The sequence below is a fragment of the Somniosus microcephalus genome, chromosome 9 (assembly GCF_052327205.1).
Source record: "Somniosus microcephalus isolate GS21.2 chromosome 9, FLI_Smic_1.0, whole genome shotgun sequence".
Taxonomy (NCBI): Eukaryota; Metazoa; Chordata; class Chondrichthyes; order Squaliformes; family Somniosidae; genus Somniosus; species Somniosus microcephalus.
This window is the reverse complement of record NC_140995.1, coordinates 249,238,398-249,260,370: the sequence shown is the minus strand read 5'-3', so window position 1 is coordinate 249,260,370 and position 21,973 is coordinate 249,238,398. Positions and strand designations below refer to the sequence as shown.

The window sequence follows — 21,973 nt, the reverse complement described above, 5'->3', positions numbered from 1 at the left end:
ACCAGTACTGTACCCCAGTGTTATAATGTCGGACCTGTACCCACCAGTACTGTACCCCAGTGAGTCACAGACCCTGTGCCCACCAGTACTGTACCCCAGTGTTATAAAGTCACAGACCTCAACCCACCAGTACTGTACCCCAGTGAGTCACAGACCTGTACCCACCAGTACTGTACCCCAGTGAGTCACAGACCCTGTACCCACCAGTACTGTACCCCAGTGTTATAAAGTCACAGACCTCAACCCACCAGTACTGTACCCCAGTGTTATAGTGACAGACCTGTACCCACCAGTACTGTACCCCAGTGTTATACAGTGACAGACCTGTACCCACCAGTACTGTACCCCAGTGTTATACAGAGACAGACCTGTACCCACCAGTACTGTACCCCAGTGTTATACAGTGACAGACCTGTACCCACCAGTACTGTACCCCAGTGTTATACAGTGACAGACCTGTACCCACCAGTACTGTACCCCAGTGTCATACAGCGACAGACCTGTACCCACCAGTAATGTACCCCAGTGTTATACAGCGACAGACCTGTACCCACCAGTACTGTACCCCAGTGTCATAAAGCGACAGACCTGTACCCACCAGTAATGTACCCCAGTGTTATACAGTGACAGACATGTACCCACCAGTAATGTACCCCAGTGTTATAGTGTCGGACCTGTACCCACCAGTACTGTACTCCAGTGTTATAGTGTCGGACCTGTACCCACTAGTACTGTACTCCAGTGTTATACAGTGACAGACCTGTACCCACCAGTACTGTACCCCAGTGTTATAGTGTCGGACCTGTACCCACCAGTACTGTACTCCAGTGTTATACAGTGACAGACCTGTACCCGCCAGTACTGTACCCCAGTGGTATACAGTGACAGACATGTACCCACCAGTACTGTACCCCAGTGTCATACAGCGACAGACCTGTACCCACCAGTACTGTACCCCAGTGTCATACAGCGACAGACCTGTAGCCACCAGTAATGTACCCCAGTGTTATACAGTGACAGACCTGTACCCACCAGTACTGTACCCCAGTGTTATACAGTGACAGACCTGTACCCACCAGTACTGTACCCCAGTGTTATACAGCGACAGACCTGTACCCACCAGTAATGTACCCCAGTGTTATACAGTGACAGAGCTGTACCCACCAGTACTGTACCCCAGTGTTATACAGTGACAGACCTGTACCCACCAGTACTGTACCCCCAGTGTTATACAGTGACAGACCTGTACCCACCAGTACTGTACCCCAGTGTTATAGTGCCAGACCTGTACCCACCAGTACTTACTCCAGTGTTATAGTGACAGACCTGTACCCACTAGTACTGTACTCCAGTGTTATAGAGTGACAGACCTGTACCCACCAGTACTGTACCCCAGTGTTATACAGTGACAGACCTGTACCCACCAGTACTGTACCCCAGTGTTATAGTGTCGGACCTGTACCCACCAGTACTGCACTCCAGTGTTATCCAGTGACAGATCTGTACCCACCAGTACTGTACTCCAGTGAGTCACAGACCTGTACCCACCAGTACTGTACCCCAGTGAGTCACAGACCCTGTACCCACCAGTACTGTACCCCAGTGTTATAAAGTCACAGACTTCAACCCACCAGTACTGTACCCCAGTGAGTCACAGACCTGTACCCACCAGTACTGTACCCCAGTGTTATACAGTGACAGACCTGTACCCACCAGTACTGTACCCCAGTGTTATACAGTGACAGACCTGTACCCACCAGTACTGTACCCCAGTGTTATACAGCGACAGACCTGTACCCACCAGTACTGTGCTCCAGTGTTATACAGTGACAGACCTGTACCCACCAGTACTGTACCCCAGCGTTATACAGTGACAGACCTGTACCCACCAGTACTGTACCCCAGTGTTATACAGCGACAGACCTGTACCCACTACTGTACCCGTGTTATACAGTGACAGACCTGTACCCACCACTACTGTACCCGTGTTATACAGTGACAGACCTGTACCCACCAGTACTGTACCCGTGTTATACAGTGACAGACCTGTACCAACCAGTACTGTACACCAGTGTTATACAGTGACAGACCTGTACCCACCAGTACTGTACCCCAGTGTTATAGTGTCGGACCTGTACCCACCAGTACTGTACCCCAGAGTTATACAGTGACAGACCTGTACCCACCAGTACTGTACCCCAGTGTTATAGTGACAGACCTGTACCCACCAGTACAGTACCCCAGTGTTATACAGTGACAGACCTGTACCCGCCAGTACTGTACCCCAGTGTTATACAGTGACAGACCTGTACCCACCAGTACAGTACCCCAGTGTTATACAGTGACAGACCTGTACCCACTAGTACTGTACCCCAGTGTTATAGTGACAGACCGGTACCCGCCAGTACTGTACCCCAGTGTTATACAGTGACAGACCTGTACCCACCAGTACTGTAACACAGTGTTATACAGCGACAGACCTGTACCCACCAGTACTGTACCCCAGTGTCATACAGCGACAGACCTGTACCCACCAGTACTGTACCCCAGTGTTATACAGCGACAGACCTGTACCCACCAGTACTGTACCCCAGTGTTATAGTGACAGACCTGTACCCACCAGTACTGTACCCGTGTTATACAGCGACAGACCTGTACCAACCAGTGCTGTACCCCAGTGTTATACAGCGACAGACCTGTACCCACCAGTACTGTACCCCAGTGTCATACAGCGACAGACCTGTACCCACCAGTACTGTACCCCAGTGTTATACAGTGACAGACCTGTACCCACCAGTACTGTACCCCAGTGTTATACAGTGACAGACCTGTACCCACCAGTACTGTACCCCAGTGAGTCACAGACCTGTACCCACTAGTACTGTACCCCAGTGTTATACAGTGACAGACCTGTACCCACCAGTGCTGTACGCCAGTGTTATACAGTGACAGACCTGTACCCACCAGTACTGTACTCCAGTGTTATACAGTGACAGACCTGTACCCACTAGTACTGTACTCCAGTGTTATAGAGTGACAGACCTGTACACACCAGTACTGTACCCCAGTGTTATAGTGACAGACCTGTACCCACCAGTACTTACTCCAGTGTTATAGTGACAGACCTGTACCCATCAGTACTGTACCCCAGTGTTATAGTGACAGACCTGTACCCACCCGTACTTACTCAATTCACAATTTAAATCGCTTTATTGGCATGATAAGTTACATCTTATGTTGCCAAAGCATCAAAATACATTTATGGTTTAGCACATAAACGCAGTTCTATTCATAGTGTATAAACAGGTCTATCCCTGAGTGTATAAATATACATTCGCATTGTTTATATATATTATTTTCTTAGTTTACTGGTTGTCCCTCTGTTCATGGCAAGCTGTAACATAGTGTGCTGCCAGTGTTATACAGCTTCTCTCCTCTCCCAGTAGGAATGGGAGTTTTTGGTTGTCATTCAGATTTCTGAAATCAGGGCATATTTGTGAGAATTTTTGGTAGAAATTCTCCCTGATGCCCTGATATTTTCCGCAAGCTGTGAGGAAGTGCATCTCTGTCTCCACCACTCCCTGACTGCAGTGAGAGCATATCCTGTCCTCTCTTGGCAGCCTGGTCTGCCTGTGTCTGCCTTTTTCGATCGCGAGGCTATGTTCGCTAAGTCTGTACCTTGTCAAGGTTCTTCTCAGTTTGTTATCCTTTACCATGGTCAGGTAATCAGCTATGTTGTATTGTCTGTTTAGGGCCAAGTAGCAATTGAGTTTGCTTTGGGTTTTTGTTGTTTCTGCCCAATATGTCAGATATTTTTCCTTTTGCTTAGCGACGATTGTGTTGGGTCGAATTCTTTGTGTTACCCTGTCACTGTCCTGGGGCTGGTTATTGTTAGTATTGTTAGTAGTTACTTCACTGAGTCCAGTGTTATAGTGACAGACCTGTACCCACCAGTACTTTACCCCAGTGTTATAGTGACAGACCTGTACCCACCAGTACTGTACCCCAGTGTTAGAGTCACAGACCTGTACCCACTAGTACTGTACCCCAGTGTTATACAGTGACAGACCTGTACCCACCAGTACTGTACCCCAGTGTTATAGTGACAGACCTGTACCCACTAGTACTGTACCCCAGTGTTATAGAGTGACAGACCTGTACCCACCAGTACTGTACCCCAGTGTAATAGTGAGACCTGTACCCACCAGTACTGTACCCCAGTGTTATACAGTGACAGACCTGTACCCACCAGTACTGTACTCCAGTGTTATAGTGACAGACCTGTACCCACTAGTACTGTACCCCAGTGTTATACAGTGACAGACCTGTACCAACCAGTACTGTACCCCAATGTTATACAGCGACAGGCCTGTACCCACCAGTACAGTACCCCAGTGTTATAGTGACAGACCTGTACCCACTAGTACTGTACCCCAGTGTTATACAGTGACAGACCTGTACCAACCAGTACTGTACCCTAGTGTTATACAGCGACAGACCTGTACCCACCAGTACTGTACCGCAGTGTTATACAGCGACAGGCCTGTACCCACCAGTACAGTACCCCAGTGTTATACAGTGACAGACCTCTATCCACCAGTACTGTACCCCAGTGTTATACAGTGACAGACCTGTACCCACCAGAACTGTACCCCAGTGTTATACAGGGACAGGCCTGTACCCACTTGTACTGTACCCCAGTGTTATACAGCGACAGACCTGTACCCACCAGTACTGTACTCCAGTGTTATACAGTGACAGACCTGTACCCACCAGTACTGTACCCTAGTGTTATACAGCGACAGACCTGTACCCACCAGTACTGTACCCCAGTGTTATAGTGACATACCTGTACCCAGTGGTACTGTACCGCAGTGTTATAGTGACAGACCTGTAGCCACCAGTACCGTACCCCAGTGTTATACAGTGACAGACCTCTATCCATCAGTACTGTACCCCAGTGTTATACAGTGACAGACCTGTACCCACCAGTACTGTACCCCAATGTTATACAGCGACAGGCCTGTACCCACCAGTACAGTACCCCAGTGTTATACAGTGACAGACCTGTACCCACCAGTCCAAAGATGTGCGGGTTAGGTTGATTGGCCATGATAAAAAATTGGCCCTTAGTGTTAGGGGGGATTAAATATGTGGGGTTACGGGGATAGGGCTTGGGTGGGATGGCTGTCGGTGTAGGGACCGGGTGCTAGGGTTTGGATGATCAGCCATGATCTCGTTGAATGGCGGAGCAGGCTCGAAGGGCCGAATGGCCTACTCCTGCTCCTATCTTCTATGTTTCTATGTAGAACTGTACCCCAGTGTTATACAGGGACAGACCTGTACCCACCAGTACTGTACCCCAGTGTTATACAGTGACAGACCTGTACCCACCAGTACTGTACCCCAGTGTTATACAGTGACAGACCTGTACCCACCAGTACTGTACCCCAGTGTTGTAGTGACAGACCTGTACCCACCAGTACTGTACCCCAGTGTTATACACTGACAGACCAGTACCCACCAGTACTGTACCCCAGTGTTATACAGTGACAGACCTGTACCCACCAGTGCTGTACCCCAGTGTTATACAGTGACAGACCTGTACCCACCAGTACTGTACCCCAGTGTTATACAGTGACAGACCTGTACCCACCAGTACTGTACCCCAGTGTTATACAGTGACAGACCTGTACCCACCAGAACTGTACCCCAGTGTTATACAGGGACAGACCTGTAGCCACCAGTACTGTACTCCAGTGTTATACAGTGACAGACCTGTACCCACCAGTACTGTACCCCAGTGTTATACAGTGACAGACCTGTACCCACCAGTACTGTACCCCAGTGTTATACAGTGACAGGCCTGTACCCACCAGTACTGTACCCCAGAGTTATACAGTGACAGACCTGTACCCACCAGTACTGTACCCCAGTGTTATACAGTGACAGACCTGTACCCACCAGTACTGTACCCCAGTGTTATACACTGACAGAGCTGTACCCACCAGTACTGTACCCCAGTGTTATACAGTGACAGACCTGTACCCGCCAGTACTGTACCCCAGTGTTATACAGTGACAGACCTGTACCCACCAGTACTGTACCCCAGAGTTACAGTGACAGACCTGTACCCACCAGTACTGTACCCCAGTGTTATACAGTGGCAGACCTGTACCCACCAGTACTGTACCCCAGTGTTATACAGTGACAGACCTGTACCCACCAGTACTGTACCCCAGTGTTATACAGTGACAGACCTGTACCCACCAGTACTGTACCCGTTATACAGTGACAGACCTGTACCCACCAGTACTGTACCCCAGAGTTACAGTGACAGACCTGAACCCACCAGTACTGTACCCGTGTTATACAGTGACAGACCTGTACCCACCAGTACTGTACCCTAGTGTTATACAGAGACAGACCTGTACCCACCAGTACTGTACCCCAGTGTTATACAGTGACAGACCTGTACCCACCAATACTGTACCCCAGTGTTATACAGTGACAGACCTGTACCCACCAGTACTGTACCCCAGTGTTATATAGTGACAGACCTGTACCCACCAGTACTGTACCCCAGTGTTATACACTGACAGACCTGTATCCAACAATACTGTATCCCAGTGTTAAACTGCTGACAGTGATCCCTTCAGGCATAACTGAAGGTGGAAGGATAGAGCTGTGTGAGGCCTGAGCCTCGCTAGTATTTGGTGAATAACTGCTCAATGCCACTATGCTCAGTGGTCGCTCTGTCATTCCCACTCCTGTTCCTCTCAAGCTCCGAATACTCCAACCTACACTCTTCCCCCTCCCTGTGTCCTCACCGTCTCCACATTAAGACTGATGGCCCTGCCTCCTATTATAACTAATTCTTTGCCAGGTCTTTGAAACAGTGGAACCTCTGCATTTCCTCTTAAAACCCAAGCTTGACTTCACATAATACTCCGTCATACAGTGACAGACCTGTATTATTCCGTCATCTTGTGCCTGCTCGAGCGTTTAGGCGTCACTCCGGTCTCTGAGTCAGAAATCCGTGAGTTTTAGGCCTTGAGCACATAGTCTCGGCTGACTGAGAGAGTGCTGCACTGTCGGAGGTCCAGTTAATAAGGCAGGAAACTGAGGTGCAATCGCCTTGTTCAGGTGGGTACTGAAGGTACCATAATGCTATTTGAAGAGCAGGGAGCTCTCCCAGTGTCCTGGTCAACACTGCTTCCTCAGCCAACAGCTCATTTGCTGTCTATGGGGCCATGCTATGGGGATATTGGCTGCTGCATTTATCTATAAACTGCAACAACTGCGCTGCAAAACGAATTTGTTAGCTGTGAAGTGCTTTCGGATGTCCTGAGGATGCGATCAGATGTTACATGAATGGAATCTCATTCTTTAAAAATGAGAGATGATTCCACCAGCTGTCACTGGGTAATGCAACCCAGAACCTGCAGCACAAGCAACAATGCCAATGCTGAGTAAACAAACATAGAACAATCGGAGCAGGAGCAGGCCATTCGGCCCTTCGAGCCTGCTCCGCCATTCAATATGACCATGGCTGATCCTCTATCTCAATACCATATTCCCGCTCTCTCCCCATACCCCTGGATGCCTTTTGTGTTTAGAAATCTATCTATCTCCTTCTTAAATATATTCACTGACTTGGCCTCCACAGCCTTCTGCGGTAGAGAATTCCACAGGTTCACCACCCTCTGGGTGAAGAAATTTCTCCTCATCTCAGCCCTAAATGTCCTACCCCGTATCCTGAGACTGTGACTCCTCGTTCTAGACCCCCCAGCCAGGGAAACATCCTCCCTGCATCCAGTCTGTCTAGCCCTGTCAGAATTTTATACGTTTCAAGGAGATCCCCTCTCATTCTTCTAAACTCTCGTGAATACAGGCCTAGTCGACCCAATCTCTCCTCATACAACAATCCCCCCATCCCAGGAATCAGTCTGGTGAACCTTCGTTGCACTCCATGGAAAGTATATCCTTTCTTAGATAAGGAGACCAAAACTGCACACAGTACTCCAGGTGTGGTCTCACCAAGGCCCTGTACAACTGTAGTAAGACATTCTTGCTCCTGTACTCAGATCCTCTTGCAATGAAGGCCAACATACCATTTGCCTTCCTAACTGCTTGCTGCGCCTGCATGTTTGCTTTCAGTGACTGGTGTACAAGGACACCCAGGTCCCTTTGTACATCAACGTTTCCCAATCTATCACCATTTAAATAATACTCTACCTTTCTGTTTTTCCTACCGAAGTGGATAACTTCTCATTTATCCACGTTATACTGCATCTGCCATGTATTTGCCCACTCACTCAACTTGTCTAAATCGCCTTGAAGCCTCTTTGCATCCTCCTCACAACTCACAATCCCACCTAGTTTTGTGTCGTCAGCAAACTTGGAAACATTACATTTGGTTCCCTCATCCAAATCATTGATATATATTGTGAATAGCTGGGGCCCAAGCACTGATCCCTGCGGTACCCCACTAGTCACCGCCTGCCACCCTGAAAAAGACCCATTTATTCCTACTCCCTGTTTCCTGTCTGTTAAACAATTTTCAATCCATGCAATTTTGCACATAAAGGGGGAGAAATTCGGTATTGCCCCGTTTGGGGTGCGATTATCGGCCGGGCGCAAAGTTTAGCGCCTGGCACTAATTATTGCCTCCGACTGCAAACTTGGCTTTTATCGCCCCTGGAGGCGATTGGAGTGCTAAATCAGGTGCTGCACACCTGTCTTAAGGCGCAAAGGCCGAGGAGTGAGGCGCTACCTCAGAGCGCTGGCGAAGCTCATGTGATGTCAGTCAGCAATGGAACACAGACACACTGGCGCCGGCCAGTTCTTAAAGGGGAGAGTCGATCTTGCTCTCTATCCACACCCTGTTCATTGCAGCCTTGAATCTCAGCCTGGAGAGACCTGTACATCAAATCTGCTGGAAATAACAATGGAGAGGCCCAGGGAAAGAGCTCAGAGTGCAGCCCCCACAGTCTCTTCTAAATTGATGCAAGGAAGGTCAAATAAAAAAGAACCTGCAAAGTGCTGCTCAGTACCCAAAACTCCTCAACACTCCTGCAGTCTCTCTCTCTCTCACTCAGAATGCGTGGTGAAAAAATTTCGCCGACAAAAAAAGGCAGGAAGCGATCGCCTTTAAATAGCGCTCCCCCAGTCCCTTCCCGACTGCAAAACGCTCCCCTCAACCTGTCGTTGCTAGCGGCAGGCGGTAAGGCAGGGGACGCCACTCAATATCCGGTCTGGGGCGCTACCGGGGCGTTGCACGCTCGACTGACGTCACGATCTGCAGGTGTAGGAGATCGTGGTGGTAGTGTTTAGCGCCGCTGCAAAATGTCTAGTCAATTTCGTGAGCGGTGCAAACATCGCCGCGCACGGACGCTAGTTGCTTTGTGCCCCATTAGCGCCCTCTTAAGGGGCTAATGGGAGGCGCAAACCAACCGAATTTTTACCCCAAAACCTCTTATGTGGGACTTTATCAAAGGCCTTCTGAAAATCCAAATACACCACATCCACTGGTTCTCCCTTATCTATTCTACCAGTTACATCCTCAAAAAACTCCAGTAGGTTTGTCAAACACGATTTCCCTTTCATAAATCCATGTTGACTTTGTCTAATCCCGTTGATATTTTCTAACTGTCCTGTTATCACATCCTTTATAATAAACTCTAGCATTTTCCCTACTATTGATGTTAGGCTAACCGGCCTGTAGTTCCCTGTTTTCTCTCTCCCTCCTTTTTTAAATAGTGGGGTTACATTTGCCACCCTCCAATCTGCAGGAACTGTTCCATAATCTATAGAATTTTGGAAGATGACAACCAATGCATCCACTATTTCCATGGCTACCTCTTTTAGTACTCTGAGAGAGTACTAAAGAAAGACTTGCATTTCTATAGCGCCTTTCAAGAACTCAGGACATCCCAAATGTTTCAGTGATGTTGATTGAGGTACAAATATTGGCCAGGACATCGGGAAGAACTTCCCTGTTCTTCTTCGAAATAGTGCCGTGGGATCTTTTACACCCTCCTGCGAGGGCAGACGGGGCATTGGTGTAAAGTTTCACCCGAAAGATATCACCTCGAACAGTGCAGCACTCCCTCAGTACTGCCCCTCTGACAGTGCGGCACTCCCTCAGTACTGCCCCTCCGACAGTGCAGCGCTCCCTCAGTACTGCCCCTCCGACAGTGCAGCGCTCCCTCAGTACTGCCCCTCCGACAGTGCGGCGCTCCCTCAGTACTGCCCCTCCGAAGGTGCAGTGCTCCCTCAGTACTGCCCCTCCGACAGTGCGGCGCTCCCTCAGTACTGCTCCTCCGACAGTGCAGCGCTCCCTCAGTACTGCCCCTCCGACAGTGCAGTGCTCCCTCAGTACGGCTCCTCCGACAGTGCAGCTCTCCCTCAGTACTGCCCCTCCGACAGTGTGGCGCTCCCTCAGTACTGCCCCTCCGACAGTGCAGCTCTCCCTCAGTACTGCCCCTCCGACAGTGTGGCACTCCCTCAGTACTGCCCCTCCGACAGTGCAGCGCTCCCTCAGTACTGCCCCTCCGACAGTGCAGCGCTCCCTCAGTACTGTCCCTCCCACAGTGCAGCGCTCCCTCAGTACTGCTCCTCCAACAGTGCAGCTCTCCTGCAGTACTGCCCCTCTGACAGCGCAGCACTCCCTCACTACTGCCCCTCCGACAGTGCAGCACTTCCTCAGTACTTAACCCCGACAGTGCAGCCCTCCCTCAGTACTGCCCCTCCGACAGTGCAGCCCTCCCTCAGTACTGCCCCTCTGACAGTGCAGCGCTCCCTCAGTACTGCCCCCCCGACAGTGCAGCGCTCCCTCAGTACTGCCCCTCCGACAGTGCAGCATTCCTTCAGTAATGACCCTCCGACAGTGCAGCCCTCCCTCAGTACTGCCCCTCCGACAGTGCAGCGCTCCCTCAGTACTGCCCCTCCGACAGTGCAGCACTCCCTCAGTACTGTCCCTCCGACAGTGCTGCACTCCCTCAGTACTGTCCCTCCGACAGTGCTGCACTCCCTCAGTACTGCCCCTCCGACAGTGCAGCACTCCCTCAGTACTGTCCCTCCGACAGTGCCGCGCTCCCTCAGTACTGCCCCTCCGACAGTGCAGCACTCCCTCAGTACTGCCCCTCCGACAGTGCAGCGCTCCCTCAGTACTGACCCTCCGACAGTGCAGCGCTCCCTCAGTACTGACCCTCCGACAGTGCAGCGCTCCCTCAGTACTGACCCTCCGACAGTGCAGCGCTCCCTCAGTACTGACCCACCGACAGTGCAGCACTCCCTCAGTACTGCCCCTCCGACAGTGCGGCGCTCCCTCCGTACTGCCCCTCCGACAATGCAGCACTCCCTCAGTACTGACCCTCCGACAGTGCAGCGCTCCCTCAGTACTGACCCACCGACAGTGCAGCACTCCCTCAGTACTGCCCCTCCGACAGTGCGGCGCTCCCTCCGTACTGCCCCTCCGACAGTGCAGCGCTCCCTCAGTACTGACCCTCCGACAGTGCAGCGCTCCCTCAGTACTGACCCACCGACAGTGCAGCACTCCCTCAGTACTGCCCCTCCGACAGTGCGGCGCTCCCTCCGTACTGCCCCTCCGACAGTGCCGCACTCCCTCAGTACTGCCCCTCCGACAGTGCAGCGCTCCCTCAGTACTGACCCACCGACAGTGCAGCTCTCCCTCAGTACTGCCCCTCCGACAGTGCAGCGCTCCCTCAGTACTGACCCACCGACAGTGCAGCGCTCCCTCAGTACTGACCCACCGACAGTGCAGCACTCCCTCAGTACTGCCCCACCGGCAGTGCAGCACTCCCTCAGTACTGCCCCTCCGACAGTGCAGCGCTCCCTCAGTACTGACCCACCGACAGTGCAGCACTCCCTCAGTACTGCCCCACCGGCAGTGCAGCGCTCCCTCAGTACTGACCCACCGGCAGTGCAGTGTTGCCTCAGTACTGACCCTCCGACAGTGCAGTGCTGCCTCCGTGCTGTTTTCACTTGCAGAGCCACCTCAATGATTCATCCTGATCAATTCTTCACATGATGGGGTATTAACAGGAACAACAAACCACGGGCTAAACTCAGCTATCGAAAGACATTGGTGTCCCGTTAACGTGAGGTGCACAGAGCAATGAACGTTTATCTGGTGGGAAAAAATGAGCGGAGCTTCTACATAAAGTCTCAGGCCTTGTAGAGTACGTTACGGCAATAGAGCTAAACCGATGACATTTTAAAGGGAGGTCGCTCCTTCTGTGGCCGTCTTCAGGCTGCTTGTTCACTCCAGAGGCTGGTTGTGTGGAGAGTAACCTGACTGGGCTGGTGCAGGAAGCTTGCACTGAACCTAGTCTTGTCATCACTTGCCAAGCTTCCTCTGTGACACAACCTGACCGACCCTTAACAGAACACGGGGCACTGGTTAACTTGACTTCACTTAATATTCCCGCAATTATAAATCACTGGTTCGGCCCCGGCTGGAGTATTGTGTCTAATTCTGGGCACCACACTTTCGGAAGGATGTCAAGGCCTTAGAGAGGGTGCAGGGGAGATTTCCTAGAATGGTACCAGGGATGTGTGGAGAGGCGGGAGATGCTGGGGTTGTTCTCCTTAGAACAGAGAAGGTTAAGAGGAGATTTAATAGAGGGGCTCAAAATGATGAGGGATTTTGATTGAGTAAAAAGGAGAAGCTGTTTCCACTGGCAGTCTGGTCGGTAATCAGAGGACACAGATTTAAGGTAATTGGCAAAAGAACCAGAGGCGACATGAGGAAACGTTTTTTTACACAGTGCGTTGTTATGATCTGGAATAAGAACATAAGAACATAAAAAAATAGGAGGAGTAGGAGTAGGCCATTCGGCCCCTCGGCCCATTCAGTAAGATCACGGTTGATCTGATCTTGGCCTCAACTCCACTTTCCCGCCCGCTCCCCATAACCCTCGACTCCCCTTCAGTACAAAAATCTGTCTATCTCGGCCTTGAATATACTCAACGACTGAGCCTCCACAGCCCTCTGGGGTAGAGAATTCCACAGATTCACCGCCCTCTGAGAAGAAATTCCTCCTCATCTCCATCTTAAAAGGTGCCCCATTATTCTGAAACTATGCCCCCCAGTTCTAGATTCCCCCACGAGGGGAAACATCCTCTCAGCATCTACCCTGTCCAACCCCCTCAGAATCTTATATGTTTCAATAAGATCGCCTCTCATTCTTCTAAACTCCAATGAGTATCGGCCCAATCTGCTCAACCTTTCCTCATAAGACAACCCCTTCATCTCCGGAATCAACCTCGTGAACCTTCTCTGAACTGCCTCCAATGCAAGTTAAATAAGGAGACCAAAACTGTACGGCAGCACGGTGGCATAGTGGTTAGCACTGTTGCCTCACAGCGCCAGGGACCCGGGTTCAAATCCGGCCTCGGATGACTGTGTGGAGTTTGCACATTCTCCCCGTGTTTGCGTGGGTTTCCTCCGGGTGCTCCGGTTTCCTCCCACAGTCCAAAGATGTGCGGGTTAGGTTGATTGGCCATGATAAAAATTGACCCTTAGTGTTAGGGGGGATTAAATACGTGGGGTTACGGGGATAGGGCTTGGGTGGGATGGCTGTCGGTGTAGGGACCGGGTGCTAGGGTTTGGATGATCAGCCATGATCTCGTTGAATGGCGGAGCAGGCTCGAAGGGCCGAATGGCCTACTCCTGCCCCTATCTTCTATGTTTCTATGTACGCAGTACTCCAGGTGTGGTCTCACCAACGCCCTGTACAGTTGTAGCAGGACTTTCCTACTTTTATACTCCATTCCCTTTGCAATAAAGGCCAACATTCCATTTGCCTTCCTAATTACTTGCTGTACCTGGATGCTAACTTTTTGTGTTTCATGTACAAGGACCCCCAGATCACTCTGTACCGCAGCATTATGCAGTCTCTCTCTATTTAAATAATAATTTGCTTTTCTATTTTTCCTACCAAAGTGGATAACCTCACATTTTCCCACATTATACTCCATCTGCCAAACTTTACCTGTCTATATCCCTTTGCAGACTCTTTGGGCTGGATTTTACCAGCCCTGAGGAGGCGGTTCTGGAGATGGGACTGCTGGGAAAATCCCCAAAAATGGGAGTGGGTCCCAAACCCGCTCCCAACCCGCCTCCAACCATTCTTCCTGGGAGTCGGACCTGACGCCGAGCAGCGGGAAGAGGATTATAGCCACTTAACTGCCTGTTAACAGGGCTGATGAGTGGCAGGTAACATTCGCGATACAGAAGTGCCAGGCAATGACTATCTCCAACAAGCGAGAGTCTAACCACCTCCCCTTGAATCCCCCACCATCAACATCCTGGGGGGTAACCATTAACCAGAAACTTAGCTGGACCAGCCACATAAATACTGTGGCAACAAGAGCAGGCCAGAGGCTGGGTATTCTGCAGCGAGTGTCTCACCTCCTGATTCCCCAAAGCCTTTCCACCATCTACAAGGCACTAGTAAGGAGTGTGATGGAATACTCTCCACTCGCCTGGATGAGTGCAGCTCCAACAAGAAGCTCGACACCATCCAGGGCAAATCAGCCTGCTTGATTGGCACCCCATCCAGCACCTTAAACATTCAGGGGAAAAATGGAGTCGTGCCCCTTTAGAGGCGCTTACTTCGCCAGGGCGCTACTTTTAGCCCCGCGGCCGAAATTCATCGGTAGCGCCCCAAGAGGGAAGCAGGGTGCTACTGGAAGTGCCCCGCCTCCCTTTTGGAGCTCTGCGAGGGAATATCGCGGCGCTACGTGCCACAGCGCTGTGGTACTGCAGGCCTTCCTCCCCTTAGTAAAGGGGAGGGGCCTAGCGCAGCGCAATCCGGGGCCCAGCTGACCCCCCAGGGATCGGAGTGCTGGCAAAAAAGCCTGGCACTCAAGAGAAATGTCGGGCACTCTGCGGGGGGGGGGGGGGGGGGGGGGGGGGGCGGGGTAGGTGGTTGAAGACAAGGCCGGGGACGGCAACAGGGGCAGGTGCTGGCAGGCAGCCAGCATCAAAAATGGCTGCCCGGCACCTTTAATTAGTGCCGCCCTGGCCGCAGGTAGGCCCCCCTGACTCCGTCGGACATAGCGTCCGGCGGTAAGTCAGGGAGCGCTACCGAAGATCGCGGCTGAGGCGCGAGCGGGGCGCTGCGCTCGGCGATGACGTCATTGCCGGCGGCACAGCGCCGTGGGGTGCTAATGGTTACCGCCGCTGCTAACCTCACGCTAAACTTTGCAGGAGGCGTTGGCAGCACTGCGCCCGGCCGCTAGTTGCTTTGCGCCCCATTCTTAGGGCGCTAACGGGAGGCGGAAAGCACCCGAATTTTTCCCCCTCACTCCCTCCACCACCGGTGCACCGTGGCTGCAGTGTGTACCATCTACAAGATGCACTGCAGCAACTCGCCAAGGCTTCTTCGGCAGCACCGCCCAAACCCGCGACCTCTTCCACCTAGAAGGACCAGGGCAGCAGGCGCATGGGAACACCACCACCTCCAAGTTCCCCTCCAAGTCACACACCATCCTGACTTAGAAATATATCGGCCGTTCCTTCATCGTCGCTGGGTCAAAATCCTGGAACTCCCTCCCTAACAGCACTGTGGGAGCACCTTCACCACACGGACTGCAGCGGTTCAAGAAGGCAGCTCACCGCCACCTTCTCAAGGGCAACTAGGGATGGGCAATAAATGCTGGCCTTGCCAATGACGCCCACATCCCATAAACGAATAAAACAAAAGTTAACAGGCAGTTAAGAGGTCTTTTTCCCATTTTGCGACTTCTGCTGTGGGCTTCCCGACGTCAGGGAACCCTGCCAGGGTAAGTGAGGCGTGCTGTGGGTCTGTTGGTGTTTGGATGACAGCTGCAGAAGTGGTGTGAAGGAAGCAATTGGATGCTAGTTAGTATCAGAGGTAAGGAAATGTTGTGAAAGTAATTTTTAATGTGTTTAGATGTTTCTGCAGGTGACAAGCTGTGAAGTGTGTGTGCAGCCTCATCTCATCGGGAGAAGTGACAGATGGCTTCTGCAATCTCAGCTGCAGCTGCCATCTGTTTTATCCTAAGGAGAGAGTAATTGGAGAGCTTGGGTGCAAGGGCTCACCTTTGGACAGTGACTGTCAGTATTTAACAGCACCTCAAAGCTGTCAAACACTGTCAAATCATCTGTCAAACAAGTGTGGTGCATATGCCTTTAAGAAAACCGGCAGATGAAGCGTCATCAACTGACACCAGCTTTCCCTTAATTGGCCAGCAAGCCCGCAGGGCGGGCTTAACAAGGCCAATCAGGGCAAAATAGCGTCTGTTCGTCAGACATTGTTGGGGGTTGACTAGAACCCGGAAGGCACCAGTCCCGCCTCCAACGCATCTCGGTGAGTAAAATCCAGCCCGTGTGTCCTCCTTACAGCTTGCTTTCCCACCTATCTGTGTATCGTCAGCAAATTTTGCTGCATTACACTCGGTCCCTTCATCCAAGTCATTAATATAGATTGTAAATAGTTGAGGCCCCAGCACCGATCCCTGTGGCACCCCACTAGTTATAGTTTGCCAACCTGAAAATGACTCATTTATCCTGACTCTCTGTTTTCTGTTAGTTAGCCAATCCTCCATCCATGCTAATATATTACCCCCAACCCCATGAGCTCTTATCTTGTGCAGTAATCTTTTACGTGGCACCTTATCGAATGCCTTTTGGAAATCCAAATACACTACATCTACTGGTTCCCCTTTATCCACCCTGCTCGTTACATCTTCAAAGAACTCTAACAGATTTGTCAAACACAATTTCCCTTTCATAAAACCATGTGGACTCTGCTTGATTGTATTATGATTTTCTAAATGTCCTGCTACTACTTCCTTAATGATGGATTCTAGCATTTTCCCAATGATAGATGTTAGGCTAACTGACCTATAATTTCCTGCTTTCTGTCTCCCTCCTTTCTTGAATAGGGGCGTTACATTTGCGGTTTCCAATCCGCTGGGACCTTTCCAGAGTCTATAGAATTTTTGAAGATTACAACCAATGTATCCACTATCTCTGCAGCCACTTCTTTTAAGACCCCAGGATGCAGGCCATCAGGTCCAGGGGACTTGTCAGCCTTTAGGCCCATTAGTTTGCCTGGTACTTTTTCTCTAGGGATAGTGATTGTTTTAATTTCATCCCTCCCTTTTGCCCCTTGATTTTCCACTATTATTGGGATGCTTTTAGTGTCTTCTACCATGAAGACAGATACAAAATATTTGTTCAAAGTCTCTGCCATTTCTTTGTTTCCTATTATTAATTCCCCAGTCTCATCCTCTAAGGGACCAATGTTTACTTTAGCTACTCGCTTCCTTTTTATATACTTGTAGAAGCTCTTACTGTCTGTTTTTATATTTCTTGCTAGTTTACTCTCGTAATCTATTTTCTCCCTCTTTATTATTTTTTTAGTCATCCTTTGCAAGTCTCTAAAAATTTGCCAATCCTCTGGCCTTCCACTAATCTTCGCAACATTGTGTGCCTTTTCTTTCAATTTGATACCATCCTTAACTTCCATAGTTAGCCACAGATGGTTCATCCTTCTCGTAGAGTCTTTCCTTCTCACTGGAATATATCTTTGTTGAGAGTTATGAAATATCTCCTGAAAAGTCTGCTGCTGCTTATCTACCGTCTTACCTTGTAATATATTTTCCCAGTCCACCTTAGCCAATTCTGTCTTCACACCCTTGTAATTGCCTTTATTTAAGTTTAAGACACTAGTTTCAGACCCAAGTTTCTCACCCTCAAACTGAATGTGAAATTCTATCATGTTATGATCACTCTTCCCTAGAGGATCCTTTACTATGAGGTCATTAATTAATCCTGTTTCATTACACATTACCAGATCTAAAATAGCCTGCTCCCTGGTTGTTTCCACAACGTATTGTTCTAAGAAACTGTCCTGAATACACACTATGAACTCGTCCTCAAAGTTACCTTTGCCAATTTGATTTGTCCAATCTATATGAAGATTAAAATCACCCACGATTATTGCAGTACCTTTCTTACAAGCCCCCATTATTTCTTGATTTATACTCTGTCCCACAGTGTAGCTACTATTAGGGGGCGTATAGACTACTCCCACCAGTGACTTATTTCCCTTATTATTTCTTATCTCCACCCAAACTGATTCTACATCTTGATCTTCTGAGCCAAGATCATTCCTCACTACTGTACTGATCTTATCCTTTATTAACAGAGCTACCCCACCTCCTTTTCCTTTCTGTCTGTCCTTCCGAAATGTCAAATACCCCTGAATATTCAGTGCTGCCTGAAAGGGCGGAGAAAGCAGAGTCAATAGTAACTTTCAAAAGGGAATTGAATAAATACCTGAAGGGGAAAAAATTGCAGGACTATGGGGAAAGAGCCGGGGAGTAGGACTAATTGGGGAGCTCTACCAAAGAGCATGATGGGCCGAAAGACCTCCTCCTGTGCTGCATCATTCTATGATTCTATAATTATTTTGTCGTCTTGTGCCAGTCTGACTCTTTTGGTATAACTCCAACCCGAGTCAGAAATCTGTGAGTTTTAGCCCCACTTCAGGACGTGAACATTTAGTCTAGGCTGACACTTCAGGACGTGAGCATTTAGTCTAGGCTGACACTTCAGGACGTGAGCATTTAGTCTAGGCTGACACTTCAGGACGTGAGCATTTAGTCTAGGCTGACACTTCAGGACGTGAGCATTTAGTCTAGGCTGACACTTCAGGACGTGAACATTTAGTCTAGGCTGACACTTCAGGACGTGAGCATTTAGTCTAGGCTGACACTTCAGGACGTGAGCATTTAGTCTAGGCTGACACTTCAGGATGTGAGCATTTAGTCTAGGCTGACACTTCAGGACGTGAGCATTTAGTCTAGGCTGACACTTCAGGACGTGAGCATTTAGTCTAGGCTGACACTTCAGGACGTGAGCATTTAGTCTAGGCTGACACTTCAGGACGTGAGCATTTAGTCTAGGCTGACACTTCAGGACGTGAGCATTTAGTCTAGGCTGACACTTCAGCAACACTGAGGGATTTGGAAGAGACAAAACCTTTCACGTACCAAAAGCTAATCAGCACTGAGATAAAAACCCAAACAGAGCTAGAAATACTTACACCAACGAAGGGGATGAACTTCTGGCAGGAATCCTCATCAGGGCTGGAGTGAGAGAAGACAAGCAGTGTTATTCACAGCTCCAATGGCAGTCAGTCAAGGCTGCACACAGACACAGCTCTGACAATCCCATCTTCAACATCGCTTCTACACTGTCCAATCTCCACGGCAAAGCCAACTGTATACACTAACTAAATAACCATCCAGCCTGGAGATAGTCTCAAATCAAACCCCTCCACCTTCCTCCCGGAAAAATCTCAAATGCCCCCGAAATAATCTCAAATCAAACCCCAAAATAATCTCAAATCAAAACCCCAAATAATCTCAAATCAAAGCTAAAATAATCTCAAATCAAACCCCCCAAACAATCTCAAATCACACCCTGAAATAATCTCAAATCAAACCCCCAAATAATCTCAAATCAAACCCCAAAATAATCTCAAATCAAACCCCAAAATAATCTCAAAAAAATGCTGAAATAATCTCAAATCAAACTCCAAAATAATCTCAAATCAAACCCCAAAATAATCTCAAATCATTCCCTGAAATAATCTCAAATCAAACCCCAAAATAATCTCAAATCAAACCCAAAATAATCTCAAATCAAACTCCAAAATAACCTCAAATCAAACCCCGAAATAATCTCAAATCAAACCCCAAAATAATCACAAATCATTCCCTGAAATAATCTCAAATCAAACCCAAAATAATCTCAAATCAAACCCCCAAAATAATCTCAAATCAAACACCCAAAATAATCACAAATCAAACCCCAAAATAATCTCAAATCAAACGCCCAAAATAATCTCAAATCAAACTCCAAAATAATCTCAAATCAAACCCCCCAAAAAAATCACAAATCAAACCCCAAAATAATCTCAAATCAAACCCCAAAATAACCTCAAATCAAACCCCAAAATAATCTCAAATCAATCCCCCCAAAATAATCTCAAATCAAATCCAAAAATAATCACAAACCAAACCGCCCAAATAATTTCAAATCATTTGCTGAAATAATCTCAGATCACACTCCAAAATAATCTCAAATCAAACCCCAAAATAATCTCAAATCAAACCCCGAAACATCTCAAATCAAACCCCAAAATAATCTCAATTCAAACCTCAAAATAATCCCAAATCACACTCCAAAATAATCTCAAATTAAACCCCCAAAATAATCTCAAATCAAATCCCAAAATAATCTCAAACCAAACCCCAAAATAATCTCAAATCAAACCCCAAAATAACCTCAAATTAAACCCCAAAATAATCTCAAATCAATCCCACAAAATAATCTCAAATCAAATCCAAAAATAATCACAAACCAAACCGCCCAAATAATTACAAATCATTTGCTGAAATAATCTCAAATCACACTCCAAAATAATCTCAAATCAAACCCCCAAAATAATCTCAAATCAAACCCAAAATAATCTCAAATCACACTCCAAAATAATCTCAAATCAAACCCCCAAAATAATCTCAAATCAAACCCCCAAAATAATCTCAAATCAAACCCAAAATAATCTCAAATCAAACCCCAAAATTATCTCAAATCAAACCCCAAAATAATCTCAAATCACACTCCAAAATAATCTCAAATCAAACCCCCAAAATAATCTCAAATCAAACCCAAAATAATCTCAAATCAAACCCCAAAATTATCTCAAATCAAACCCTGAAATGATCTCAAATCAAACCTAAAATAATCTCAAATCAAAGCCCAAAAAATCTCAAATCAAACTCCAAAATAATCTCAAATCAAACCTAAAATAATCTCAAATCAAATGCCCAAAATAACCTCAAATCAAACCCCAAAATAATCTCTAATCAAACCCCAAAATAATCTCTAATCAAACCCCAAAATAATCTCAAATCAAATCCCAAATAATCTCAAATCAAACCCCGAAATAATCTCAAATCAAATCCCAAATAATCTCAAATCAAACCCCGAAATAATCTCAAATCAAACCCCAAAATAATCTCACATCTAACCGCCCAAATAATCTCAAATCATTCCCTGAAATAATCTCAAATCAAACCCCTGAAATAATCTCAAATCAAACCCCCAAAATAATCTCAAATCAAACCCCAAAATAATCTCAAATCAAACCTAAAATAATCTCAAATCAAACGCCCAAAATAACCTCAAATCAAACTCCAAAATAATCTCTAATCAAACCCCAAAATAATCTCAAATCAAATCCCAAATAATCTCAAATCAAACCCCGAAATAATCTCAAATCAAATCCCAAATAATCTCAAATCAAACCCTGAAATAATCTCAAATCAAATCCCAAATAATCTCAAATCAAACCCCGAAATAATCTCAAATCAAATCCCAAATAATCTCAAATCAAACCCTGAAATAATCTCAATTCAAACCCCAAAATAATCTCAAATCTAACCGCCCAAATAATCTCAAATCATTCCCTGAAATAATCTCAAATCAAACCCCTGAAATAATCTCAAATCAAACCCCCAAAATAATCTCAAATCAAACCCCAAAATAATCTCAAATCAAACCTAAAATAATCTCAAATCGAACGCCCAAAATAACCTCAAATCAAACCACAAAATAATCTCTAATCAAACCCCAAAATAATCTCAAGTCAAACCCCAAAATAATCTCAAATCAAATCCCAAATAATCTCAAATCAAACCCCGAAATAATCTCAAATCAAATCCCAAATAATCTCAAATCAAACCCCGAAATAATCTCAAATCAAACCCCAAAATAATCTCAAATCTAACTGCCCAAATAATCTCAAATCAAACCCCCAAAATAATCTCAAATCAAACCCTGAAATAATCTCAAATCAAACCTAAAATAATCTCAAATCAAACCCCAAAATAATCTCAAATC

The 21,973-nt window shown here is 47.7% G+C and overlaps 1 protein-coding gene across 6 annotated transcripts in view; it reads right to left on the bottom strand.

Annotated features, from left to right (window-relative positions):
* LOC147113203 (phosphofurin acidic cluster sorting protein 1-like) overlaps positions 1 to 21,973 on the bottom strand; it is a 795,587-nt gene that overhangs the window by 218,725 nt on the left and 554,889 nt on the right. For 5 of the 6 annotated variants that reach the window (XM_085998126.1, XM_085998127.1, XM_085998130.1 and 2 more), the window contains one exon: positions 19,110 to 19,152. The exons of the other annotated variant lie outside the window; for it this stretch is intronic. In XM_085998126.1, coding sequence (XP_085854252.1) covers positions 19,110 to 19,152 — 43 coding nt within the window. The remainder of the gene's footprint in view (positions 1 to 19,109; positions 19,153 to 21,973) is intronic. 6 annotated transcript variants of the gene reach the window in all.